Source organism: Trichomonas vaginalis, chromosome IV, assembly GCF_026262505.1.
Source record: "Trichomonas vaginalis G3 chromosome IV, whole genome shotgun sequence".
NCBI classification, from domain to species: Eukaryota; Parabasalia; order Trichomonadida; family Trichomonadidae; genus Trichomonas; species Trichomonas vaginalis.
Genome location: NC_067206.1, coordinates 30817015 through 30837770, shown reverse-complemented (window position 1 = coordinate 30837770; position 20756 = coordinate 30817015). Strand labels below are relative to the sequence as shown.

General features: G+C 33.9%; 4 protein-coding genes across 4 annotated transcripts, besides 10 other annotated features; all 4 read left to right on the top strand.

Moving 5' to 3' along the window:
• Positions 1-3533: 3533 nt before the first annotated feature.
• Positions 3534-3570: a mobile genetic element.
• Positions 3534-3570: a terminal%2Cinverted (terminal inverted repeat of Banshee-A3 transposon ID:TVAGG3_0198610).
• Positions 3571-3572: 2 nt separating this feature from the next.
• Positions 3573-3605: a mobile genetic element.
• A 155-nt stretch (positions 3606-3760) lies between these two features.
• Positions 3761-5149, top strand: TVAGG3_0198590 (RelA-associated inhibitor family; the record flags this gene model as incomplete). Its single annotated transcript, XM_051226257.1, has 1 exon — positions 3761-5149. One exon carries the CDS (start codon positions 3761-3763, stop codon positions 5147-5149), a length of 1389 nt encoding a protein of 462 aa, XP_051111243.1.
• A 514-nt stretch (positions 5150-5663) lies between these two features.
• On the top strand, positions 5664-6881 carry TVAGG3_0198580 (Golgi vesicle docking protein family; the record flags this gene model as incomplete). The annotated part of the gene is made up of 1 exon (XM_051226256.1): positions 5664-6881. The coding sequence occupies one exon, from the start codon at positions 5664-5666 to the stop codon at positions 6879-6881; it is 1218 nt and encodes a 405-aa protein (XP_051111242.1).
• A 1599-nt stretch (positions 6882-8480) lies between these two features.
• Positions 8481-8660: a mobile genetic element.
• Positions 8661-8673: 13 nt separating this feature from the next.
• Positions 8674-9146: a mobile genetic element.
• A 4626-nt stretch (positions 9147-13772) lies between these two features.
• Positions 13773-13809: a mobile genetic element.
• Positions 13773-13809: a terminal%2Cinverted (terminal inverted repeat of Banshee-A3 transposon ID:TVAGG3_0198550).
• A 2-nt stretch (positions 13810-13811) lies between these two features.
• Positions 13812-13844: a mobile genetic element.
• Positions 13845-13998: 154 nt separating this feature from the next.
• On the top strand, positions 13999-15387 carry TVAGG3_0198530 (RelA-associated inhibitor family; the record flags this gene model as incomplete). The annotated part of the gene is made up of 1 exon (XM_051226255.1): positions 13999-15387. The coding sequence occupies one exon, from the start codon at positions 13999-14001 to the stop codon at positions 15385-15387; it is 1389 nt and encodes a 462-aa protein (XP_051111241.1).
• Positions 15388-15901: 514 nt separating this feature from the next.
• Positions 15902-17119, top strand: TVAGG3_0198520 (Golgi vesicle docking protein family; the record flags this gene model as incomplete). The annotated part of the gene is made up of 1 exon (XM_051226254.1): positions 15902-17119. One exon carries the CDS (start codon positions 15902-15904, stop codon positions 17117-17119), a length of 1218 nt encoding a protein of 405 aa, XP_051111240.1.
• A 1600-nt stretch (positions 17120-18719) lies between these two features.
• Positions 18720-18899: a mobile genetic element.
• Positions 18900-18912: 13 nt separating this feature from the next.
• Positions 18913-19386: a mobile genetic element.
• Between the last annotated feature and the right edge of the window lie 1370 nt (positions 19387-20756).

Here is a 20756-nt window from a genome sequence, read left to right as displayed (position 1 = left end):
ATCGGAGATCCTTGCAGTTTCGGTTTTTTCGAAATGTGAGAGATTTTCCGTTCTAATAAATATATTTGATAACCGGGGTGTCCCCCGGAATCAAATAAATTATCATATCGAGAATCGGAGATCCTTGCAGTTTCGGTTTTTTCGAAATGTGAGAGATTTTCCGTTCTAATAAATATATTTGATAACCGGGGTGTCCCCCGGAATCAAATAAATTATCATATCGAGAATCGGAGATCCTTGCAGTTTCGGTTTTTTCGAAATGTGAGAGATTTTCCGTTCTAATAAATATATTTGATAACCGGGGTGTCCCCCGGAATCAAATAAATTATCATATCGAGAATCGGAGATCCTTGCAGTTTCGGTTTTTTCGAAATGTGAGAGATTTTCCGTTCTAATAAATATATTTGATAACCGGGGTGTCCCCGGAATCAAATAAATTATCATATCGAGAATCGGAGATCCTTGCAGTTTCGGTTTTTTCGAAATGTGAGAGATTTTCCGTTCTAATAAATATATTTGATAACCGGGGTGTCCCCCGGAATCAAATAAATTATCATATCGAGAATCGGAGATCCTTGCAGTTTCGGTTTTTTCGAAATGTGAGAGATTTTCCGTTCTAATAAATATATTTGATAACCGGGGTGTCCCCCGGAATCAAATAAATTATCATATCGAGAATCGGAGATCCTTGCAGTTTCGGTTTTTTCGAAATGTGAGAGATTTTCCGTTCTAATAAATATATTTGATAACCGGGGTGTCCCCCGGAATCAAATAAATTATCATATCGAGAATCGGAGATCCTTGCAGTTTCGGTTTTTTCGAAATGTGAGAGATTTTCCGTTCTAATAAATATATTTGATAACCGGGGTGTCCCCCGGAATCAAATAAATTATCATATCGAGAATCGGAGATCCTTGCAGTTTCGGTTTTTTCGAAATGTGAGAGATTTTCCGTTCTAATAAATATATTTGATAACCGGGGTGTCCCCCGGAATCAAATAAATTATCATATCGAGAATCGGAGATCCTTGCAGTTTCGGTTTTTTCGAAATGTGAGAGATTTTCCGTTCTAATAAATATATTTGATAACCGGGGTGTCCCCCGGAATCAAATAAATTATCATATCGAGAATCGGAGATCCTTGCAGTTTCGGTTTTTTCGAAATGTGAGAGATTTTCCGTTCTAATAAATATATTTGATAACCGGGGTGTCCCCGGAATCAAATAAATTATCATATCGAGAATCGGAGATCCTTGCAGTTTCGGTTTTTTCGAAATGTGAGAGATTTTCCGTTCTAATAAATATATTTGATAACCGGGGTGTCCCCCGGAATCAAATAAATTATCATATCGAGAATCGGAGATCCTTGCAGTTTCGGTTTTTTCGAAATGTGAGAGATTTTCCGTTCTAATAAATATATTTGATAACCGGGGTGTCCCCCGGAATCAAATAAATTATCATATCGAGAATCGGAGATCCTTGCAGTTTCGGTTTTTTCGAAATGTGAGAGATTTTCTGTTCTAATAAATATATTTGATAACCGGGGTGTCCCCCGGAATCAAATAAATTATCATATCGAGAATCGGAGATCCTTGCAGTTTCGGTTTTTTCGAAATGTGAGAGATTTTCCGTTCTAATAAATATATTTGATAACCGGGGTGTCCCCCGGAATCAAATAAATTATCATATCGAGAATCGGAGATCCTTGCAGTTTCGGTTTTTTCGAAATGTGAGAGATTTTCCGTTCTAATAAATATATTTGATAACCGGGGTGTCCCCCGGAATCAAATAAATTATCATATCGAGAATCGGAGATCCTTGCAGTTTCGGTTTTTTTCGAAATGTGAGAGATTTTCCGTTCTAATAAATATATTTGATAACCGGGGTGTCCCCCGGAATCAAATAAATTATCATATCGAGAATCGGAGATCCTTGCAGTTTCGGTTTTTTCGAAATGTGAGAGATTTTCCGTTCTAATAAATATATTTGATAACCGGGGTGTCCCCCGGAATCAAATAAATTATCATATCGAGAATCGGAGATCCTTGCAGTTTCGGTTTTTTCGAAATGTGAGAGATTTTCCGTTCTAATAAATATATTTGATAACCGGGGTGTCCCCCGGAATCAAATAAATTATCATATCGAGAATCGGAGATCCTTGCAGTTTCGGTTTTTTCGAAATGTGAGAGATTTTCCGTTCTAATAAATATATTTGATAACCGGGGTGTCCCCCGGAATCAAATAAATTATCATATCGAGAATCGGAGATCCTTGCAGTTTCGGTTTTTTCGAAATGTGAGAGATTTTCCGTTCTAATAAATATATTTGATAACCGGGGTGTCCCCCGGAATCAAATAAATTATCATATCGAGAATCGGAGATCCTTGCAGTTTCGGTTTTTTCGAAATGTGAGAGATTTTCCGTTCTAATAAATATATTTGATAACCGGGGTGTCCCCCGGAATCAAATAAATTATCATATCGAGAATCGGAGATCCTTGCAGTTTCGGTTTTTTCGAAATGTGAGAGATTTTCCGTTCTAATAAATATATTTGATAACCGGGGTGTCCCCCGGAATCAAATAAATTATCATATCGAGAATCGGAGATCCTTGCAGTTTCGGTTTTTTCGAAATGTGAGAGATTTTCCGTTCTAATAAATATATTTGATAACCGGGGTGTCCCCCGGAATCAAATAAATTATCATATCGAGAATCGGAGATCCTTGCAGTTTCGGTTTTTTCGAAATGTGAGAGATTTTCCGTTCTAATAAATATATTTGATAACCGGGGTGTCCCCCGGAATCAAATAAATTATCATATCGAGAATCGGAGATCCTTGCAGTTTCGGTTTTTTCGAAATGTGAGAGATTTTCCGTTCTAATAAATATATTTGATAACCGGGGTGTCCCCCGGAATCAAATAAATTATCATATCGAGAATCGGAGATCCTTGCAGTTTCGGTTTTTTCGAAATGTGAGAGATTTTCCGTTCTAATAAATATATTTGATAACCGGGGTGTCCCCCGGAATCAAATAAATTATCATATCGAGAATCGGAGATCCTTGCAGTTTCGGTTTTTTCGAAATGTGAGAGATTTTCCGTTCTAATAAATATATTTGATAACCGGGGTGTCCCCGGAATCAAATAAATTATCATATCGAGAATCGGAGATCCTTGCAGTTTCGGTTTTTTCGAAATGGAAAATCAAAAATTAGGCGTAAAGCAAAAATTGATATTTCATATGGTTTTATGATAGATAAGCATTATATTCCCACTCATTATATTCGTAAATTTTGATGTTTATCATTCGCTTTTAAGATCATTGAATTTGATTTTTATATAAAATAGTTATATATTAGAAAATAATATGAGTTTATGTGATATTATTTTTCAGAAGATTTCATTCTATATGCCTATGAAAAGTACTCTCAAAACAAACTTTTTCCTAATTATAATTAAATCTAGAATATTGTATTATGCTTAGTATTATTTCATTTTTCTCATTCAATTTAGAATTTACAAATGTCAAAAAAATTGAGAGCTGTCACTTTTGATGAATTTCTGTTTATTACATTACATGATCCTCTCATGTGCACCCTTAATAAATTCAGGTTGATGTAAAAAATAAACTTCACAAATCTTGATTTCTCTCAAATCATGATTTTGAAAAAAAAGTCGTTCATACGTAGATTTAAGTAATAAGAATTTTTAAAGCATTTTTGACTTTTTACATTTAGAAAGTCGTCAGTGAATAAAAGTTGATGTTAAGCAATTATGAGATCGATAGTAAGGAGTCAGCAAAGCATATAGCTAGCTATATCGAAGACGGAACATTCTTTCAAATCTTCGACTCAATAAAAATTACAGCTGATATTTTGAAATATTCGAAGCTCGGGCTGAGAGAAGTTGATTTACTCTTCAAATCTGGAAGGGAACAATACAACAGTAACGATTTATTCAGGTGTTTTCATAAAGCTCGAGTCCATGTTAATAATTACGAAGAATTGAAGTATATATTCACTCTTTTTGAAGAGAAACTTGATTTCAGATCAATGAGAGAAATTAGCCACCAATTCGATAAAATTATGCAAGAAAATCAAAAATTAACAGAACAATACAATGACCTTTACAACAAAGCACGCGAATACTCAAAGAAATGTGATGAACTTCAACAAAAACTTTCACAGCAGCAAGAATACAGTAAGATAATTAGTGAATTAAAATCACAAATTTCTTCAAAAGAATCCGAGATACAAAAATTACAAAAACAACTTAAGTCTAAAGATAACGATATTTTTACCTTGAAAGAACAGTTATCTTCCAAAGATTCAGATTTTCAGTCTTTGAAATCTCAACTTTCTTCTTCAGAAAAAACGGTAAAATCACTGAAGCAACAAATATCAGCAAACGAAAGCACAATAAGCCAACTCCGCGAAAAAGATGAAGAATCAGAATCATTAAACTCCCTCCAGAAATGCAGCAAAGCAGATGGAGTTGAAAATGTTCACAGAATTTACACAATTCTCTCATTCGCAGCTCAAGAAGGCTACATGGAAACGATCAAACATGCAGTGAGATATGGATACATTAATGTCAAATGCGACATTGAACAGAATAATTACAGACTCTTGGGAATGAATGGACTTATATATGCTGCATACAAGGGAGATCTTCCTCTTGTCAAAGCATTCAACAAGTGCGATGTTGACATGAAATTCAGAACAAAAGAAGGAGAAAGTATCATTCATGCATTCAGCATTTCAGGCAATCTTGAAGGCCTCAAATATGCTGAGAATTTCTTAAGCATCAATGACGTTAATGAGGCTGATGAAACAGCGTTACATTGTGGTGTTTTCTTCCTCAGATTAGCAGTTATTCAGTACCTTGCTAATAATTCTAATGTTGAGAAGAATATTGTTTCAGACTCTGGAACACCAATCAAGTGCGCAATCAATAGGAGTAGGATCTATCTTAATTTGGCATCTTATTTAGATGATCACGGTTGCGAATTAACTGACAAAGAAAAAGACGAACTCAGAAGTAATAATAAATCATCTTCATCCAGTTCAGATTCCGATTCTGAAGATTCTACTGACAGAGCTATTGATGTTTTAGGAAAATTACTTATTCTTAATGCGTTACTTAACTAAATTTTTAGTTTTTATTTTAAATTTTATTATAATATCTTAAATTTATTAACAAGATATAAAGTAATCTCAATAAGACTCTTCCAAATATAACGATCATCAAAGATAATTATATCTAGATAATTTTTATTTTTTATTTTTTCGACAAAGTTTTTAAAAAGATTGATTAAGGGATGTTACCTTTAGATCCATAGTATATATGTTAATCTCAAAACAAAGCTATCGTAAAAGGAACTTGATTCTTCTTATAATGCTTCGAAGAATTTACAAATGCTTTAGGGCAAATATTGCAATAATTATATCCAATCTGTTCCTTGTACCAGCATATATTACTTTAGATGAAACAGATTTCTTTCTTTGGGAAATTTAATTTTTAGTCAGAAAAAGTGTAAGCATTGTCAAAATTTGAATGCAAAACAATTTTAATTAAAAGTCATTTATGTGTATCTTAGTCTAATGAGTATTTTTATGACGACTCAAAAAAATTTTTTTTATAGTCGCAGGTCATAAAAGGCTAATGTTAAGCGATTGCGTGATAGATAATAGAGAGTCGGCAAAGCATATAATTAGCTATATCGAAGACGGAACATTCTTTTATATCTTTGACTCAATTAAAATTGCAGTCAATGTTTTGAAATATTCGAAGCTAGGATTGAGGAAAGTTGATTTACTCTTCAAGTTCGGAAGAGAACAATTAAGTACTAATGATTTATTCAGAAGTTTTCATAAAGCTCGTGTCCACGTTAAAGATTACAAAGAATTGAAGTGCTTAATAACTCTTTTTGAAGAGAAACTTGATTTCAGATCAATGAAAGAAATCAGCTATCATTTCGACAAAATTTTTCAAGAAAATCAAAAATTAACAGAACATTACCATGATCTTTATAACAAACTTCGGGAAACCTCAAAGAACTGCGAGGAACTTAAGCAAAAACTTGCCCAGCAACAAGATTCCATTAAGCAAGTTAATGAATTAAAATCACAAATTTCTTCAAAAGATTCTGACATACAAAATTTACAAAAGCAACTTAAATCAAAAGACAACGATATTTCTACATTGAAGTCTCAACTTTCTTCCAAAGATTCCGAAATTTCATCGTTACAGAAGCGCCTTGCTTCCAAAGATTCGGAACTTCCACCGTTGAGATCCCATATTTCTTCCAAAGATAATGAGATCCAGTCGTTGAGATCTCAACTTTCTTCCAAAGATTCCGAAATTTCATCGTTACAAAAACGTCTTTCTTCCAAGGATTCGGAACTTCCTCCGTTGAGGTCTCAGATTTCTTCTAAAGATTCCGAAATTTCTAACTTGAAGAGACGAATTTCTTCCAAAGATGAAGAAATTGAGTCATTGGAATCTCGTCTTTCTTCCAAAGATAATGAAATTTCTACATTGAGGAAACGCGTTTCTTCCTTAGAAAGTGGATATGATTCATTGAAATCTCAGATTTCTTCCAAAGATGACGACATTTCTACTTTGAGGAAACGTCTTTCTTCCAAAGATTCCGAAATTGACTCATTGAAAGAAAGTATTTCATCCAAGGATGATGACATATCTGAATTGCAGTCACGTATTTCATATAGGAATAATGAAATTTCTAAATTAAAGAATACTATTTCTTCCAAAGATGATGATTATAAAGCCAAATGTGTTGAAGTTGCTGCATTGCAGGCAGGTGTTTTATTAATGCAAAATCAACTTCAGCAAAACCAAAATATGATCGCTCAATTGTAACAACAATTGAACAACCGTGGAGGCATGATGATGCAAGGTGGAATGGTGATGCCAGTGGCATGGTTGTACCAGGCAATTTTGTGGTTAGGAACTTTTTCATGTGAAATTATAAAATTTATATGTTTATATTGTAATTAAAGTAAAATTTCATTAATTATAGAATAAAAGGCAGCAAATAATATAGTAACTTAAAGAGAGATATCTTGTCACTTCATTCTGTGTGAAAATTGCTGAATTCTTTCGTAATAGATAAAAAGTATATGGTATTATTCATATTAAGTTCCTAAGAAATGATATACTTTGTTTTATAAAGCCTTAGCCCTTCTGTCTTCAGTTCTTTAAAGATATTCTTGTTTTTAAGTGAATTTTTGAAATGGCTGACTAATATTGGATTCCTTTTCTAACGCATACTTATTTATTGTAAAGGAAACGCCATAAAGATCGTATCAACAAACTGGAGAGTTACATCATTATCTGTGGTAAAGGATTTGAGATATCTTTCTAAATACGTATTGCATTTATTTTTGCATCCCAAGCCAAAAATCAAGTAATAGGCTCTTCTGGCCAGGAGGAATATTTCAAAATCATTATGAATTACAATTAACGCGCAAATATAATTTTAGGAAGCTTTTGTTGCATTAGTATTATTGTATTTTTATTCAAAAATAACAATATATTAAAATTAAAGAAAACTTTGTTTTAAGAATTGAAAATTTTAAATAAAAAAGGAATGTTAGTAATGCTAATTTATTTGATTCCGGGGGACACCCGGTTATCAAATATATTTATTAGAACGGAAAATCTCTCACATTTCGAAAAAACCGAAACTGCAAGGATCTCCGATTCTCGATATGATAATTTATTTGATTCCGGGGGACACCCCGGTTATCAAATATATTTATTAGAACGGAAAATCTCTCACATTTCGAAAAAACCGAAACTGCAAGGATCTCCGATTCTCGATATGATAATTTATTTGATTCCGGGGGACACCCCGGTTATCAAATATATTTATTAGAACGGAAAATATCTCACTTTTCGAAATTTTTTTAACAAAAATATGGCATTCTTAAATTATAGTTACATGTTATTTCACAATCATTATCATTAAAAAATTCAATTATTCAAGTTGTTTTGTCCCGACGGTTTTTACGGTTATAAAAATGGTTGCGAACTCAATCCATCAGCAAAATGTCGGTTGGGGTGCCCTTCTTGGCCTCCTGAGTACTCACCAAGATACCCCCAGCTCCCGCAAAACACCTCCCTTAGGTGAGCATTAACTGATGACATGAGTTAACAATTCTACAAAATCATCAAGCATGAAGGTTTATGATTTATAAATCAAAATCTCAGAAACTGCTTGACTTTGCAAGTTGCTGTCTTTACCGGTTACTCTGCTGCAATCTCTTTTCTGATTGCAGGCAGAGTTCTGCATCCTGAGGACTTTGCCTTGCAGATATGCTTGTAATCACTACGTGAGCAACTTAGTGTTGCAAGTTGCTGTCTTTACCGGTTAGCTTTTTTTGAAGTTTCTTCGCATCTTATATAAGCTCTAGATCAATATTTATCATCAGAATTTGCATCTCATAAAGCACGATATTAATCAAATAGGCAAATTTCATTCGGAGTCTCTCATTAAATGAGAAACTCCGAATGAGATTTGCTCTAAGGTAATGTACTTGTTATGCTTGGCCTAGAAGCAAGGAGGAAACATGTATATGGTTTGTTTATACTGAAGTTATCTGGAATTCTCTCAATTGAGGATTCAAATCCAGATAAAATCTCAATTATCTCGTCATGTAGTTCGTATTTTCGCGTTCTGAGAGCGGAAAACGCATTTTTTGAATGCGTAGATTCCGAATCACACGGAAAAAATAGGTTTTAATAAGAAAAATAGACAATTTATGAAGTAACAAAGCACATACTATTATAAAAAGAAAAACATTTTTCTCATATGAAAGAAAATATAACGTATTTTTTACAGAGCGTAGGTATATATCGAGCCAATTCACACCATAAATTCTTTTCTCGTTCTCGGGCCTATAAACAACCTGAGGTGCACAACAATATTAACTTATACTGCTGTTATCTGGATTTGAATCCTCAATTGAGAGAATTCCAGATAACTTCAGTATAAACAAACCATATACATGTTTCCTCCTTGCTTCTAGGCCAAGCATAACAAGTACATTACCTTAGAGCAAATCTCATTCGGAGTTTCTCATTTAATGAGAGACTCCGAATGAAATTTGCCTATTTGATTAATATCGTGCTTTATGAGATGCAAATTCTGATGATAAATATTGATCTAGAGCTTATATAAGATGCGAAGAAACTTCAAAAAAAGCTAACCGGTAAAGACAGCAACTTGCAACACTAAGTTGCTCACGTAGTGATTACAAGCATATCTGCAAGGCAAAGTCCTCAGGATGCAGAACTCTGCCTGCAATCAGAAAAGAGATTGCAGCAGAGTAACCGGTAAAGACAGCAACTTGCAAAGTCAAGCAGTTTCTGAGATTTTGATTTATAAATCATAAACCTTCATGCTTGATGATTTTGTAGAATTGTTAACTCATGTCATCAGTTAATGCTCACCTAAGGGAGGTGTTTTGCGGGAGCTGGGGGTATCTTGGTGAGTACTCAGGAGGCCAAGAAGGGCACCCCAACCGACATTTTGCTGATGGATTGAGTTCGCAACCATTTTTATAACCGTAAAAACCGTCGGGACAAAACAACTTGAATAATTGAATTTTTTAATGATAATGATTGTGAAATAACATGTAACTATAATTTAAGAATGCCATATTTTTGTTAAAAAAATTTCGAAAAGTGAGATATTTTCCGTTCTAATAAATATATTTGATAACCGGGGTGTCCCCCGGAATCAAATAAATTATCATATCGAGAATCGGAGATCCTTGCAGTTTCGGTTTTTCGAAATGTGAGAGATTTTCCGTTCTAATAAATATATTTGATAACCGGGGTGTCCCCCGGAATCAAATAAATTATCATATCGAGAATCGGAGATCCTTGCAGTTTCGGTTTTTTTCGAAATGTGAGAGATTTTCCGTTCTAATAAATATATTTGATAACCGGGGTGTCCCCCGGAATCAAATAAATTATCATATCGAGAATCGGAGATCCTTGCAGTTTCGGTTTTTTCGAAATGTGAGAGATTTTCCGTTCTAATAAATATATTTGATAACCGGGGTGTCCCCCGGAATCAAATAAATTATCATATCGAGAATCGGAGATCCTTGCAGTTTCGGTTTTTTCGAAATGTGAGAGATTTTCCGTTCTAATAAATATATTTGATAACCGGGGTGTCCCCCGGAATCAAATAAATTATCATATCGAGAATCGGAGATCCTTGCAGTTTCGGTTTTTTCGAAATGTGAGAGATTTTCCGTTCTAATAAATATATTTGATAACCGGGGTGTCCCCGGAATCAAATAAATTATCATATCGAGAATCGGAGATCCTTGCAGTTTCGGTTTTTTCGAAATGTGAGAGATTTTCCGTTCTAATAAATATATTTGATAACCGGGGTGTCCCCCGGAATCAAATAAATTATCATATCGAGAATCGGAGATCCTTGCAGTTTCGGTTTTTTCGAAATGTGAGAGATTTTCCGTTCTAATAAATATATTTGATAACCGGGGTGTCCCCCGGAATCAAATAAATTATCATATCGAGAATCGGAGATCCTTGCAGTTTCGGTTTTTTCGAAATGTGAGAGATTTTCCGTTCTAATAAATATATTTGATAACCGGGGTGTCCCCCGGAATCAAATAAATTATCATATCGAGAATCGGAGATCCTTGCAGTTTCGGTTTTTTCGAAATGTGAGAGATTTTCCGTTCTAATAAATATATTTGATAACCGGGGTGTCCCCCGGAATCAAATAAATTATCATATCGAGAATCGGAGATCCTTGCAGTTTCGGTTTTTTCGAAATGTGAGAGATTTTCCGTTCTAATAAATATATTTGATAACCGGGGTGTCCCCCGGAATCAAATAAATTATCATATCGAGAATCGGAGATCCTTGCAGTTTCGGTTTTTTCGAAATGTGAGAGATTTTCCGTTCTAATAAATATATTTGATAACCGGGGTGTCCCCCGGAATCAAATAAATTATCATATCGAGAATCGGAGATCCTTGCAGTTTCGGTTTTTTCGAAATGTGAGAGATTTTCCGTTCTAATAAATATATTTGATAACCGGGGTGTCCCCCGGAATCAAATAAATTATCATATCGAGAATCGGAGATCCTTGCAGTTTCGGTTTTTTCGAAATGTGAGAGATTTTCCGTTCTAATAAATATATTTGATAACCGGGGTGTCCCCCGGAATCAAATAAATTATCATATCGAGAATCGGAGATCCTTGCAGTTTCGGTTTTTTCGAAATGTGAGAGATTTTCCGTTCTAATAAATATATTTGATAACCGGGGTGTCCCCCGGAATCAAATAAATTATCATATCGAGAATCGGAGATCCTTGCAGTTTCGGTTTTTTCGAAATGTGAGAGATTTTCCGTTCTAATAAATATATTTGATAACCGGGGTGTCCCCCGGAATCAAATAAATTATCATATCGAGAATCGGAGATCCTTGCAGTTTCGGTTTTTTCGAAATGTGAGAGATTTTCCGTTCTAATAAATATATTTGATAACCGGGGTGTCCCCCGGAATCAAATAAATTATCATATCGAGAATCGGAGATCCTTGCAGTTTCGGTTTTTTCGAAATGTGAGAGATTTTCCGTTCTAATAAATATATTTGATAACCGGGTGTCCCCCGGAATCAAATAAATTATCATATCGAGAATCGGAGATCCTTGCAGTTTCGGTTTTTTCGAAATGTGAGAGATTTTCCGTTCTAATAAATATATTTGATAACCGGGGTGTCCCCCGGAATCAAATAAATTATCATATCGAGAATCGGAGATCCTTGCAGTTTCGGTTTTTTCGAAATGTGAGAGATTTTCCGTTCTAATAAATATATTTGATAACCGGGGTGTCCCCCGGAATCAAATAAATTATCATATCGAGAATCGGAGATCCTTGCAGTTTCGGTTTTTTCGAAATGTGAGAGATTTTCCGTTCTAATAAATATATTTGATAACCGGGGTGTCCCCCGGAATCAAATAAATTATCATATCGAGAATCGGAGATCCTTGCAGTTTCGGTTTTTTCGAAATGTGAGAGATTTTCCGTTCTAATAAATATATTTGATAACCGGGGTGTCCCCCGGAATCAAATAAATTATCATATCGAGAATCGGAGATCCTTGCAGTTTCGGTTTTTTCGAAATGTGAGAGATTTTCCGTTCTAATAAATATATTTGATAACCGGGGTGTCCCCCGGAATCAAATAAATTATCATATCGAGAATCGGAGATCCTTGCAGTTTCGGTTTTTTCGAAATGTGAGAGATTTTCCGTTCTAATAAATATATTTGATAACCGGGGTGTCCCCCGGAATCAAATAAATTATCATATCGAGAATCGGAGATCCTTGCAGTTTCGGTTTTTTCGAAATGTGAGAGATTTTCCGTTCTAATAAATATATTTGATAACCGGGGTGTCCCCCGGAATCAAATAAATTATCATATCGAGAATCGGAGATCCTTGCAGTTTCGGTTTTTTCGAAATGTGAGAGATTTTCCGTTCTAATAAATATATTTGATAACCGGGGTGTCCCCCGAATCAAATAAATTATCATATCGAGAATCGGAGATCCTTGCAGTTTCGGTTTTTTCGAAATGTGAGAGATTTTCCGTTCTAATAAATATATTTGATAACCGGGGTGTCCCCCGGAATCAAATAAATTATCATATCGAGAATCGGAGATCCTTGCAGTTTCGGTTTTTTCGAAATGTGAGAGATTTTCCGTTCTAATAAATATATTTGATAACCGGGGTGTCCCCCGGAATCAAATAAATTATCATATCGAGAATCGGAGATCCTTGCAGTTTCGGTTTTTTCGAAATGTGAGAGATTTTCCGTTCTAATAAATATATTTGATAACCGGGGTGTCCCCCGGAATCAAATAAATTATCATATCGAGAATCGGAGATCCTTGCAGTTTCGGTTTTTTCGAAATGTGAGAGATTTTCCGTTCTAATAAATATATTTGATAACCGGGGTGTCCCCCGGAATCAAATAAATTATCATATCGAGAATCGGAGATCCTTGCAGTTTCGGTTTTTTCGAAATGTGAGAGATTTTCCGTTCTAATAAATATATTTGATAACCGGGGTGTCCCCCGGAATCAAATAAATTATCATATCGAGAATCGGAGATCCTTGCAGTTTCGGTTTTTTCGAAATGTGAGAGATTTTCCGTTCTAATAAATATATTTGATAACCGGGGTGTCCCCCGGAATCAAATAAATTATCATATCGAGAATCGGAGATCCTTGCAGTTTCGGTTTTTTCGAAATGTGAGAGATTTTCCGTTCTAATAAATATATTTGATAACCGGGGTGTCCCCCGGAATCAAATAAATTATCATATCGAGAATCGGAGATCCTTGCAGTTTCGGTTTTTTCGAAATGGAAAATCAAAAATTAGGCGTAAAGCAAAAATTGATATTTCATATGGTTTTATGATAGATAAGCATTATATTCCCACTCATTATATTCGTAAATTTTGATGTTTATCATTCGCTTTTAAGATCATTGAATTTGATTTTTATATAAAATAGTTATATATTAGAAAATAATATGAGTTTATGTGATATTATTTTTCAGAAGATTTCATTCTATATGCCTATGAAAAGTACTCTCAAAACAAACTTTTTCCTAATTATAATTAAATCTAGAATATTGTATTATGCTTAGTATTATTTCATTTTTCTCATTCAATTTAGAATTTACAAATGTCAAAAAAATTGAGAGCTGTCACTTTTGATGAATTTCTGTTTATTACATTACATGATCCTCTCATGTGCACCCTTAATAAATTCAGGTTGATGTAAAAAAAAACTTCACAAATCTTGATTTCTCTCAAATCATGATTTTGAAAAAAAAGTCGTTCATACGTAGATTTAAGTAATAAGAATTTTTAAAGCATTTTTGACTTTTTACATTTAGAAAGTCGTCAGTGAATAAAAGTTGATGTTAAGCAATTATGAGATCGATAGTAAGGAGTCAGCAAAGCATATAGCTAGCTATATCGAAGACGGAACATTCTTTCAAATCTTCGACTCAATAAAAATTACAGCTGATATTTTGAAATATTCGAAGCTCGGGCTGAGAGAAGTTGATTTACTCTTCAAATCTGGAAGGGAACAATACAACAGTAACGATTTATTCAGGTGTTTTCATAAAGCTCGAGTCCATGTTAATAATTACGAAGAATTGAAGTATATATTCACTCTTTTTGAAGAGAAACTTGATTTCAGATCAATGAGAGAAATTAGCCACCAATTCGATAAAATTATGCAAGAAAATCAAAAATTAACAGAACAATACAATGACCTTTACAACAAAGCACGCGAATACTCAAAGAAATGTGATGAACTTCAACAAAAACTTTCACAGCAGCAAGAATACAGTAAGATAATTAGTGAATTAAAATCACAAATTTCTTCAAAAGAATCCGAGATACAAAAATTACAAAAACAACTTAAGTCTAAAGATAACGATATTTTTACCTTGAAAGAACAGTTATCTTCCAAAGATTCAGATTTTCAGTCTTTGAAATCTCAACTTTCTTCTTCAGAAAAAACGGTAAAATCACTGAAGCAACAAATATCAGCAAACGAAAGCACAATAAGCCAACTCCGCGAAAAAGATGAAGAATCAGAATCATTAAACTCCCTCCAGAAATGCAGCAAAGCAGATGGAGTTGAAAATGTTCACAGAATTTACACAATTCTCTCATTCGCAGCTCAAGAAGGCTACATGGAAACGATCAAACATGCAGTGAGATATGGATACATTAATGTCAAATGCGACATTGAACAGAATAATTACAGACTCTTGGGAATGAATGGACTTATATATGCTGCATACAAGGGAGATCTTCCTCTTGTCAAAGCATTCAACAAGTGCGATGTTGACATGAAATTCAGAACAAAAGAAGGAGAAAGTATCATTCATGCATTCAGCATTTCAGGCAATCTTGAAGGCCTCAAATATGCTGAGAATTTCTTAAGCATCAATGACGTTAATGAGGCTGATGAAACAGCGTTACATTGTGGTGTTTTCTTCCTCAGATTAGCAGTTATTCAGTACCTTGCTAATAATTCTAATGTTGAGAAGAATATTGTTTCAGACTCTGGAACACCAATCAAGTGCGCAATCAATAGGAGTAGGATCTATCTTAATTTGGCATCTTATTTAGATGATCACGGTTGCGAATTAACTGACAAAGAAAAAGACGAACTCAGAAGTAATAATAAATCATCTTCATCCAGTTCAGATTCCGATTCTGAAGATTCTACTGACAGAGCTATTGATGTTTTAGGAAAATTACTTATTCTTAATGCGTTACTTAACTAAATTTTTAGTTTTTATTTTAAATTTTATTATAATATCTTAAATTTATTAACAAGATATAAAGTAATCTCAATAAGACTCTTCCAAATATAACGATCATCAAAGATAATTATATCTAGATAATTTTTATTTTTTATTTTTTCGACAAAGTTTTTAAAAAGATTGATTAAGGGATGTTACCTTTAGATCCATAGTATATATGTTAATCTCAAAACAAAGCTATCGTAAAAGGAACTTGATTCTTCTTATAATGCTTCGAAGAATTTACAAATGCTTTAGGGCAAATATTGCAATAATTATATCCAATCTGTTCCTTGTACCAGCATATATTACTTTAGATGAAACAGATTTCTTTCTTTGGGAAATTTAATTTTTAGTCAGAAAAAGTGTAAGCATTGTCAAAATTTGAATGCAAAACAATTTTAATTAAAAGTCATTTATGTGTATCTTAGTCTAATGAGTATTTTTATGACGACTCAAAAAAATTTTTTTTATAGTCGCAGGTCATAAAAGGCTAATGTTAAGCGATTGCGTGATAGATAATAGAGAGTCGGCAAAGCATATAATTAGCTATATCGAAGACGGAACATTCTTTTATATCTTTGACTCAATTAAAATTGCAGTCAATGTTTTGAAATATTCGAAGCTAGGATTGAGGAAAGTTGATTTACTCTTCAAGTTCGGAAGAGAACAATTAAGTACTAATGATTTATTCAGAAGTTTTCATAAAGCTCGTGTCCACGTTAAAGATTACAAAGAATTGAAGTGCTTAATAACTCTTTTTGAAGAGAAACTTGATTTCAGATCAATGAAAGAAATCAGCTATCATTTCGACAAAATTTTTCAAGAAAATCAAAAATTAACAGAACATTACCATGATCTTTATAACAAACTTCGGGAAACCTCAAAGAACTGCGAGGAACTTAAGCAAAAACTTGCCCAGCAACAAGATTCCATTAAGCAAGTTAATGAATTAAAATCACAAATTTCTTCAAAAGATTCTGACATACAAAATTTACAAAAGCAACTTAAATCAAAAGACAACGATATTTCTACATTGAAGTCTCAACTTTCTTCCAAAGATTCCGAAATTTCATCGTTACAGAAGCGCCTTGCTTCCAAAGATTCGGAACTTCCACCGTTGAGATCCCATATTTCTTCCAAAGATAATGAGATCCAGTCGTTGAGATCTCAACTTTCTTCCAAAGATTCCGAAATTTCATCGTTACAAAAACGTCTTTCTTCCAAGGATTCGGAACTTCCTCCGTTGAGGTCTCAGATTTCTTCTAAAGATTCCGAAATTTCTAACTTGAAGAGACGAATTTCTTCCAAAGATGAAGAAATTGAGTCATTGGAATCTCGTCTTTCTTCCAAAGATAATGAAATTTCTACATTGAGGAAACGCGTTTCTTCCTTAGAAAGTGGATATGATTCATTGAAATCTCAGATTTCTTCCAAAGATGACGACATTTCTACTTTGAGGAAACGTCTTTCTTCCAAAGATTCCGAAATTGACTCATTGAAAGAAAGTATTTCATCCAAGGATGATGACATATCTGAATTGCAGTCACGTATTTCATATAGGAATAATGAAATTTCTAAATTAAAGAATACTATTTCTTCCAAAGATGATGATTATAAAGCCAAATGTGTTGAAGTTGCTGCATTGCAGGCAGGTGTTTTATTAATGCAAAATCAACTTCAGCAAAACCAAAATATGATCGCTCAATTGTAACAACAATTGAACAACCGTGGAGGCATGATGATGCAAGGTGGAATGGTGATGCCAGGTGGCATGGTTGTACCAGGCAATTTTGTGGTTAGGAACTTTTTCATGTGAAATTATAAAATTTATATGTTTATATTGTAATTAAAGTAAAATTTCATTAATTATAGAATAAAAGGCAGCAAATAATATAGTAACTTAAAGAGAGATATCTTGTCACTTCATTCTGTGTGAAAATTGCTGAATTCTTTCGTAATAGATAAAAAGTATATGGTATTATTCATATTAAGTTCCTAAGAAATGATATACTTTGTTTTATAAAGCCTTAGCCCTTCTGTCTTCAGTTCTTTAAAGATATTCTTGTTTTTAAGTGAATTTTTGAAATGGCTGACTAATATTGGATTCCTTTTCTAACGCATACTTATTTATTGTAAAGGAAACGCCATAAAGATCGTATCAACAAACTGGAGAGTTACATCATTATCTGTGGTAAAGGATTTGAGATATCTTTCTAAATACGTATTGCATTTATTTTTGCATCCCAAGCCAAAAATCAAGTAATAGGCTCTTCTGGCCAGGAGGAATATTTCAAAATCATTATGAATTACAATTAACGCGCAAATATAATTTTAGGAAGCTTTTGTTGCATTAGTATTATTGTATTTTTATTCAAAAATAACAATATATTAAAATTAAAGAAAACTTTGTTTTAAGAATTGAAAATTTTAAATAAAAAAGGAATGTTAGTAATGCTAATTTATTTGATTCCGGGGGACACCCGGTTATCAAATATATTTATTAGAACGGAAAATCTCTCACATTTCGAAAAAACCGAAACTGCAAGGATCTCCGATTCTCGATATGATAATTTATTTGATTCCGGGGGACACCCCGGTTATCAAATATATTTATTAGAACGGAAAATCTCTCACATTTCGAAAAAACCGAAACTGCAAGGATCTCCGATTCTCGATATGATAATTTATTTGATTCCGGGGGACACCCCGGTTATCAAATATATTTATTAGAACGGAAAATATCTCACTTTTCGAAATTTTTTTAACAAAAATATGGCATTCTTAAATTATAGTTACATGTTATTTCACAATCATTATCATTAAAAAATTCAATTATTCAAGTTGTTTTGTCCCGACGGTTTTTACGGTTATAAAAATGGTTGCGAACTCAATCCATCAGCAAAATGTCGGTTGGGGTGCCCTTCTTGGCCTCCTGAGTACTCACCAAGATACCCCCAGCTCCCGCAAAACACCTCCCTTAGGTGAGCATTAACTGATGACATGAGTTAACAATTCTACAAAATCATCAAGCATGAAGGTTTATGATTTATAAATCAAAATCTCAGAAACTGCTTGACTTTGCAAGTTGCTGTCTTTACCGGTTACTCTGCTGCAATCTCTTTTCTGATTGCAGGCAGAGTTCTGCATCCTGAGGACTTTGCCTTGCAGATATGCTTGTAATCACTACGTGAGCAACTTAGTGTTGCAAGTTGCTGTCTTTACCGGTTAGCTTTTTTTGAAGTTTCTTCGCATCTTATATAAGCTCTAGATCAATATTTATCATCAGAATTTGCATCTCATAAAGCACGATATTAATCAAATAGGCAAATTTCATTCGGAGTCTCTCATTAAATGAGAAACTCCGAATGAGATTTGCTCTAAGGTAATGTACTTGTTATGCTTGGCCTAGAAGCAAGGAGGAAACATGTATATGGTTTGTTTATACTGAAGTTATCTGGAATTCTCTCAATTGAGGATTCAAATCCAGATAAAATCTCAATTATCTCGTCATGTAGTTCGTATTTTCGCGTTCTGAGAGCGGAAAACGCATTTTTTGAATGCGTAGATTCCGAATCACACGGAAAAAATAGGTTTTAATAAGAAAAATAGACAATTTATGAAGTAACAAAGCACATACTATTATAAAAAAGAAAAACATTTTTCTCATATGAAAGAAAATATAACGTATTTTTTACAGAGCGTAGGTATATATCGAGCCAATTCACACCATAAATTCTTTTCTCGTTCTCGGGCCTATAAACAACCTGAGGTGCACAACAATATTAACTTATACTGCTGTTATCTGGATTTGAATCCTCAATTGAGAGAATTCCAGATAACTTCAGTATAAACAAACCATATACATGTTTCCTCCTTGCTTCTAGGCCAAGCATAACAAGTACATTACCTTAGAGCAAATCTCATTCGGAGTTTCTCATTTAATGAGAGACTCCGAATGAAATTTGCCTATTTGATTAATATCGTGCTTTATGAGATGCAAATTCTGATGATAAATATTGATCTAGAGCTTATATAAGATGCGAAGAAACTTCAAAAAAAGCTAACCGGTAAAGACAGCAACTTGCAACACTAAGTTGCTCACGTAGTGATTACAAGCATATCTGCAAGGCAAAGTCCTCAGGATGCAGAACTCTGCCTGCAATCAGAAAAGAGATTGCAGCAGAGTAACCGGTAAAGACAGCAACTTGCAAAGTCAAGCAGTTTCTGAGATTTTGATTTATAAATCATAAACCTTCATGCTTGATGATTTTGTAGAATTGTTAACTCATGTCATCAGTTAATGCTCACCTAAGGGAGGTGTTTTGCGGGAGCTGGGGGTATCTTGGTGAGTACTCAGGAGGCCAAGAAGGGCACCCCAACCGACATTTTGCTGATGGATTGAGTTCGCAACCATTTTTATAACCGTAAAAACCGTCGGGACAAAACAACTTGAATAATTGAATTTTTTAATGATAATGATTGTGAAATAACATGTAACTATAATTTAAGAATGCCATATTTTTGTTAAAAAAATTTCGAAAAGTGAGATATTTTCCGTTCTAATAAATATATTTGATAACCGGGGTGTCCCCCGGAATCAAATAAATTATCATATCGAGAATCGGAGATCCTTGCAGTTTCGGTTTTTTCGAAATGTGAGAGATTTTCCGTTCTAATAAATATATTTGATAACCGGGGTGTCCCCCGGAATCAAATAAATTATCATATCGAGAATCGGAGATCCTTGCAGTTTCGGTTTTTTCGAAATGTGAGAGATTTTCCGTTCTAATAAATATATTTGATAACCGGGGTGTCCCCCGGAATCAAATAAATTATCATATCGAGAATCGGAGATCCTTGCAGTTTCGGTTTTTTCGAAATGTGAGAGATTTTCCGTTCTAATAAATATATTTGATAACCGGGGTGTCCCCCGGAATCAAATAAATTATCATATCGAGAATCGGAGATCCTTGCAGTTTCGGTTTTTTCGAAATGTGAGAGATTTTCCGTTCTAATAAATATATTTGATAACCGGGGTGTCCCCCGGAATCAAATAAATTATCATATCGAGAATCGGAGATCCTTGCAGTTTCGGTTTTTTCGAAATGTGAGAGATTTTCCGTTCTAATAAATATATTTGATAACCGGGGTGTCCCCCGGAATCAAATAAATTATCATATCGAGAATCGGAGATCCTTGCAGTTTCGGTTTTTTCGAAATGTGAGAGATTTTCCGTTCTAATAAATATATTTGATAACCGGGGTGTCCCCCGGAATCAAATAAATTATCATATCGAGAATCGGAGATCCTTGCAGTTTCGGTTTTTTCGAAATGTGAGAGATTTTCCG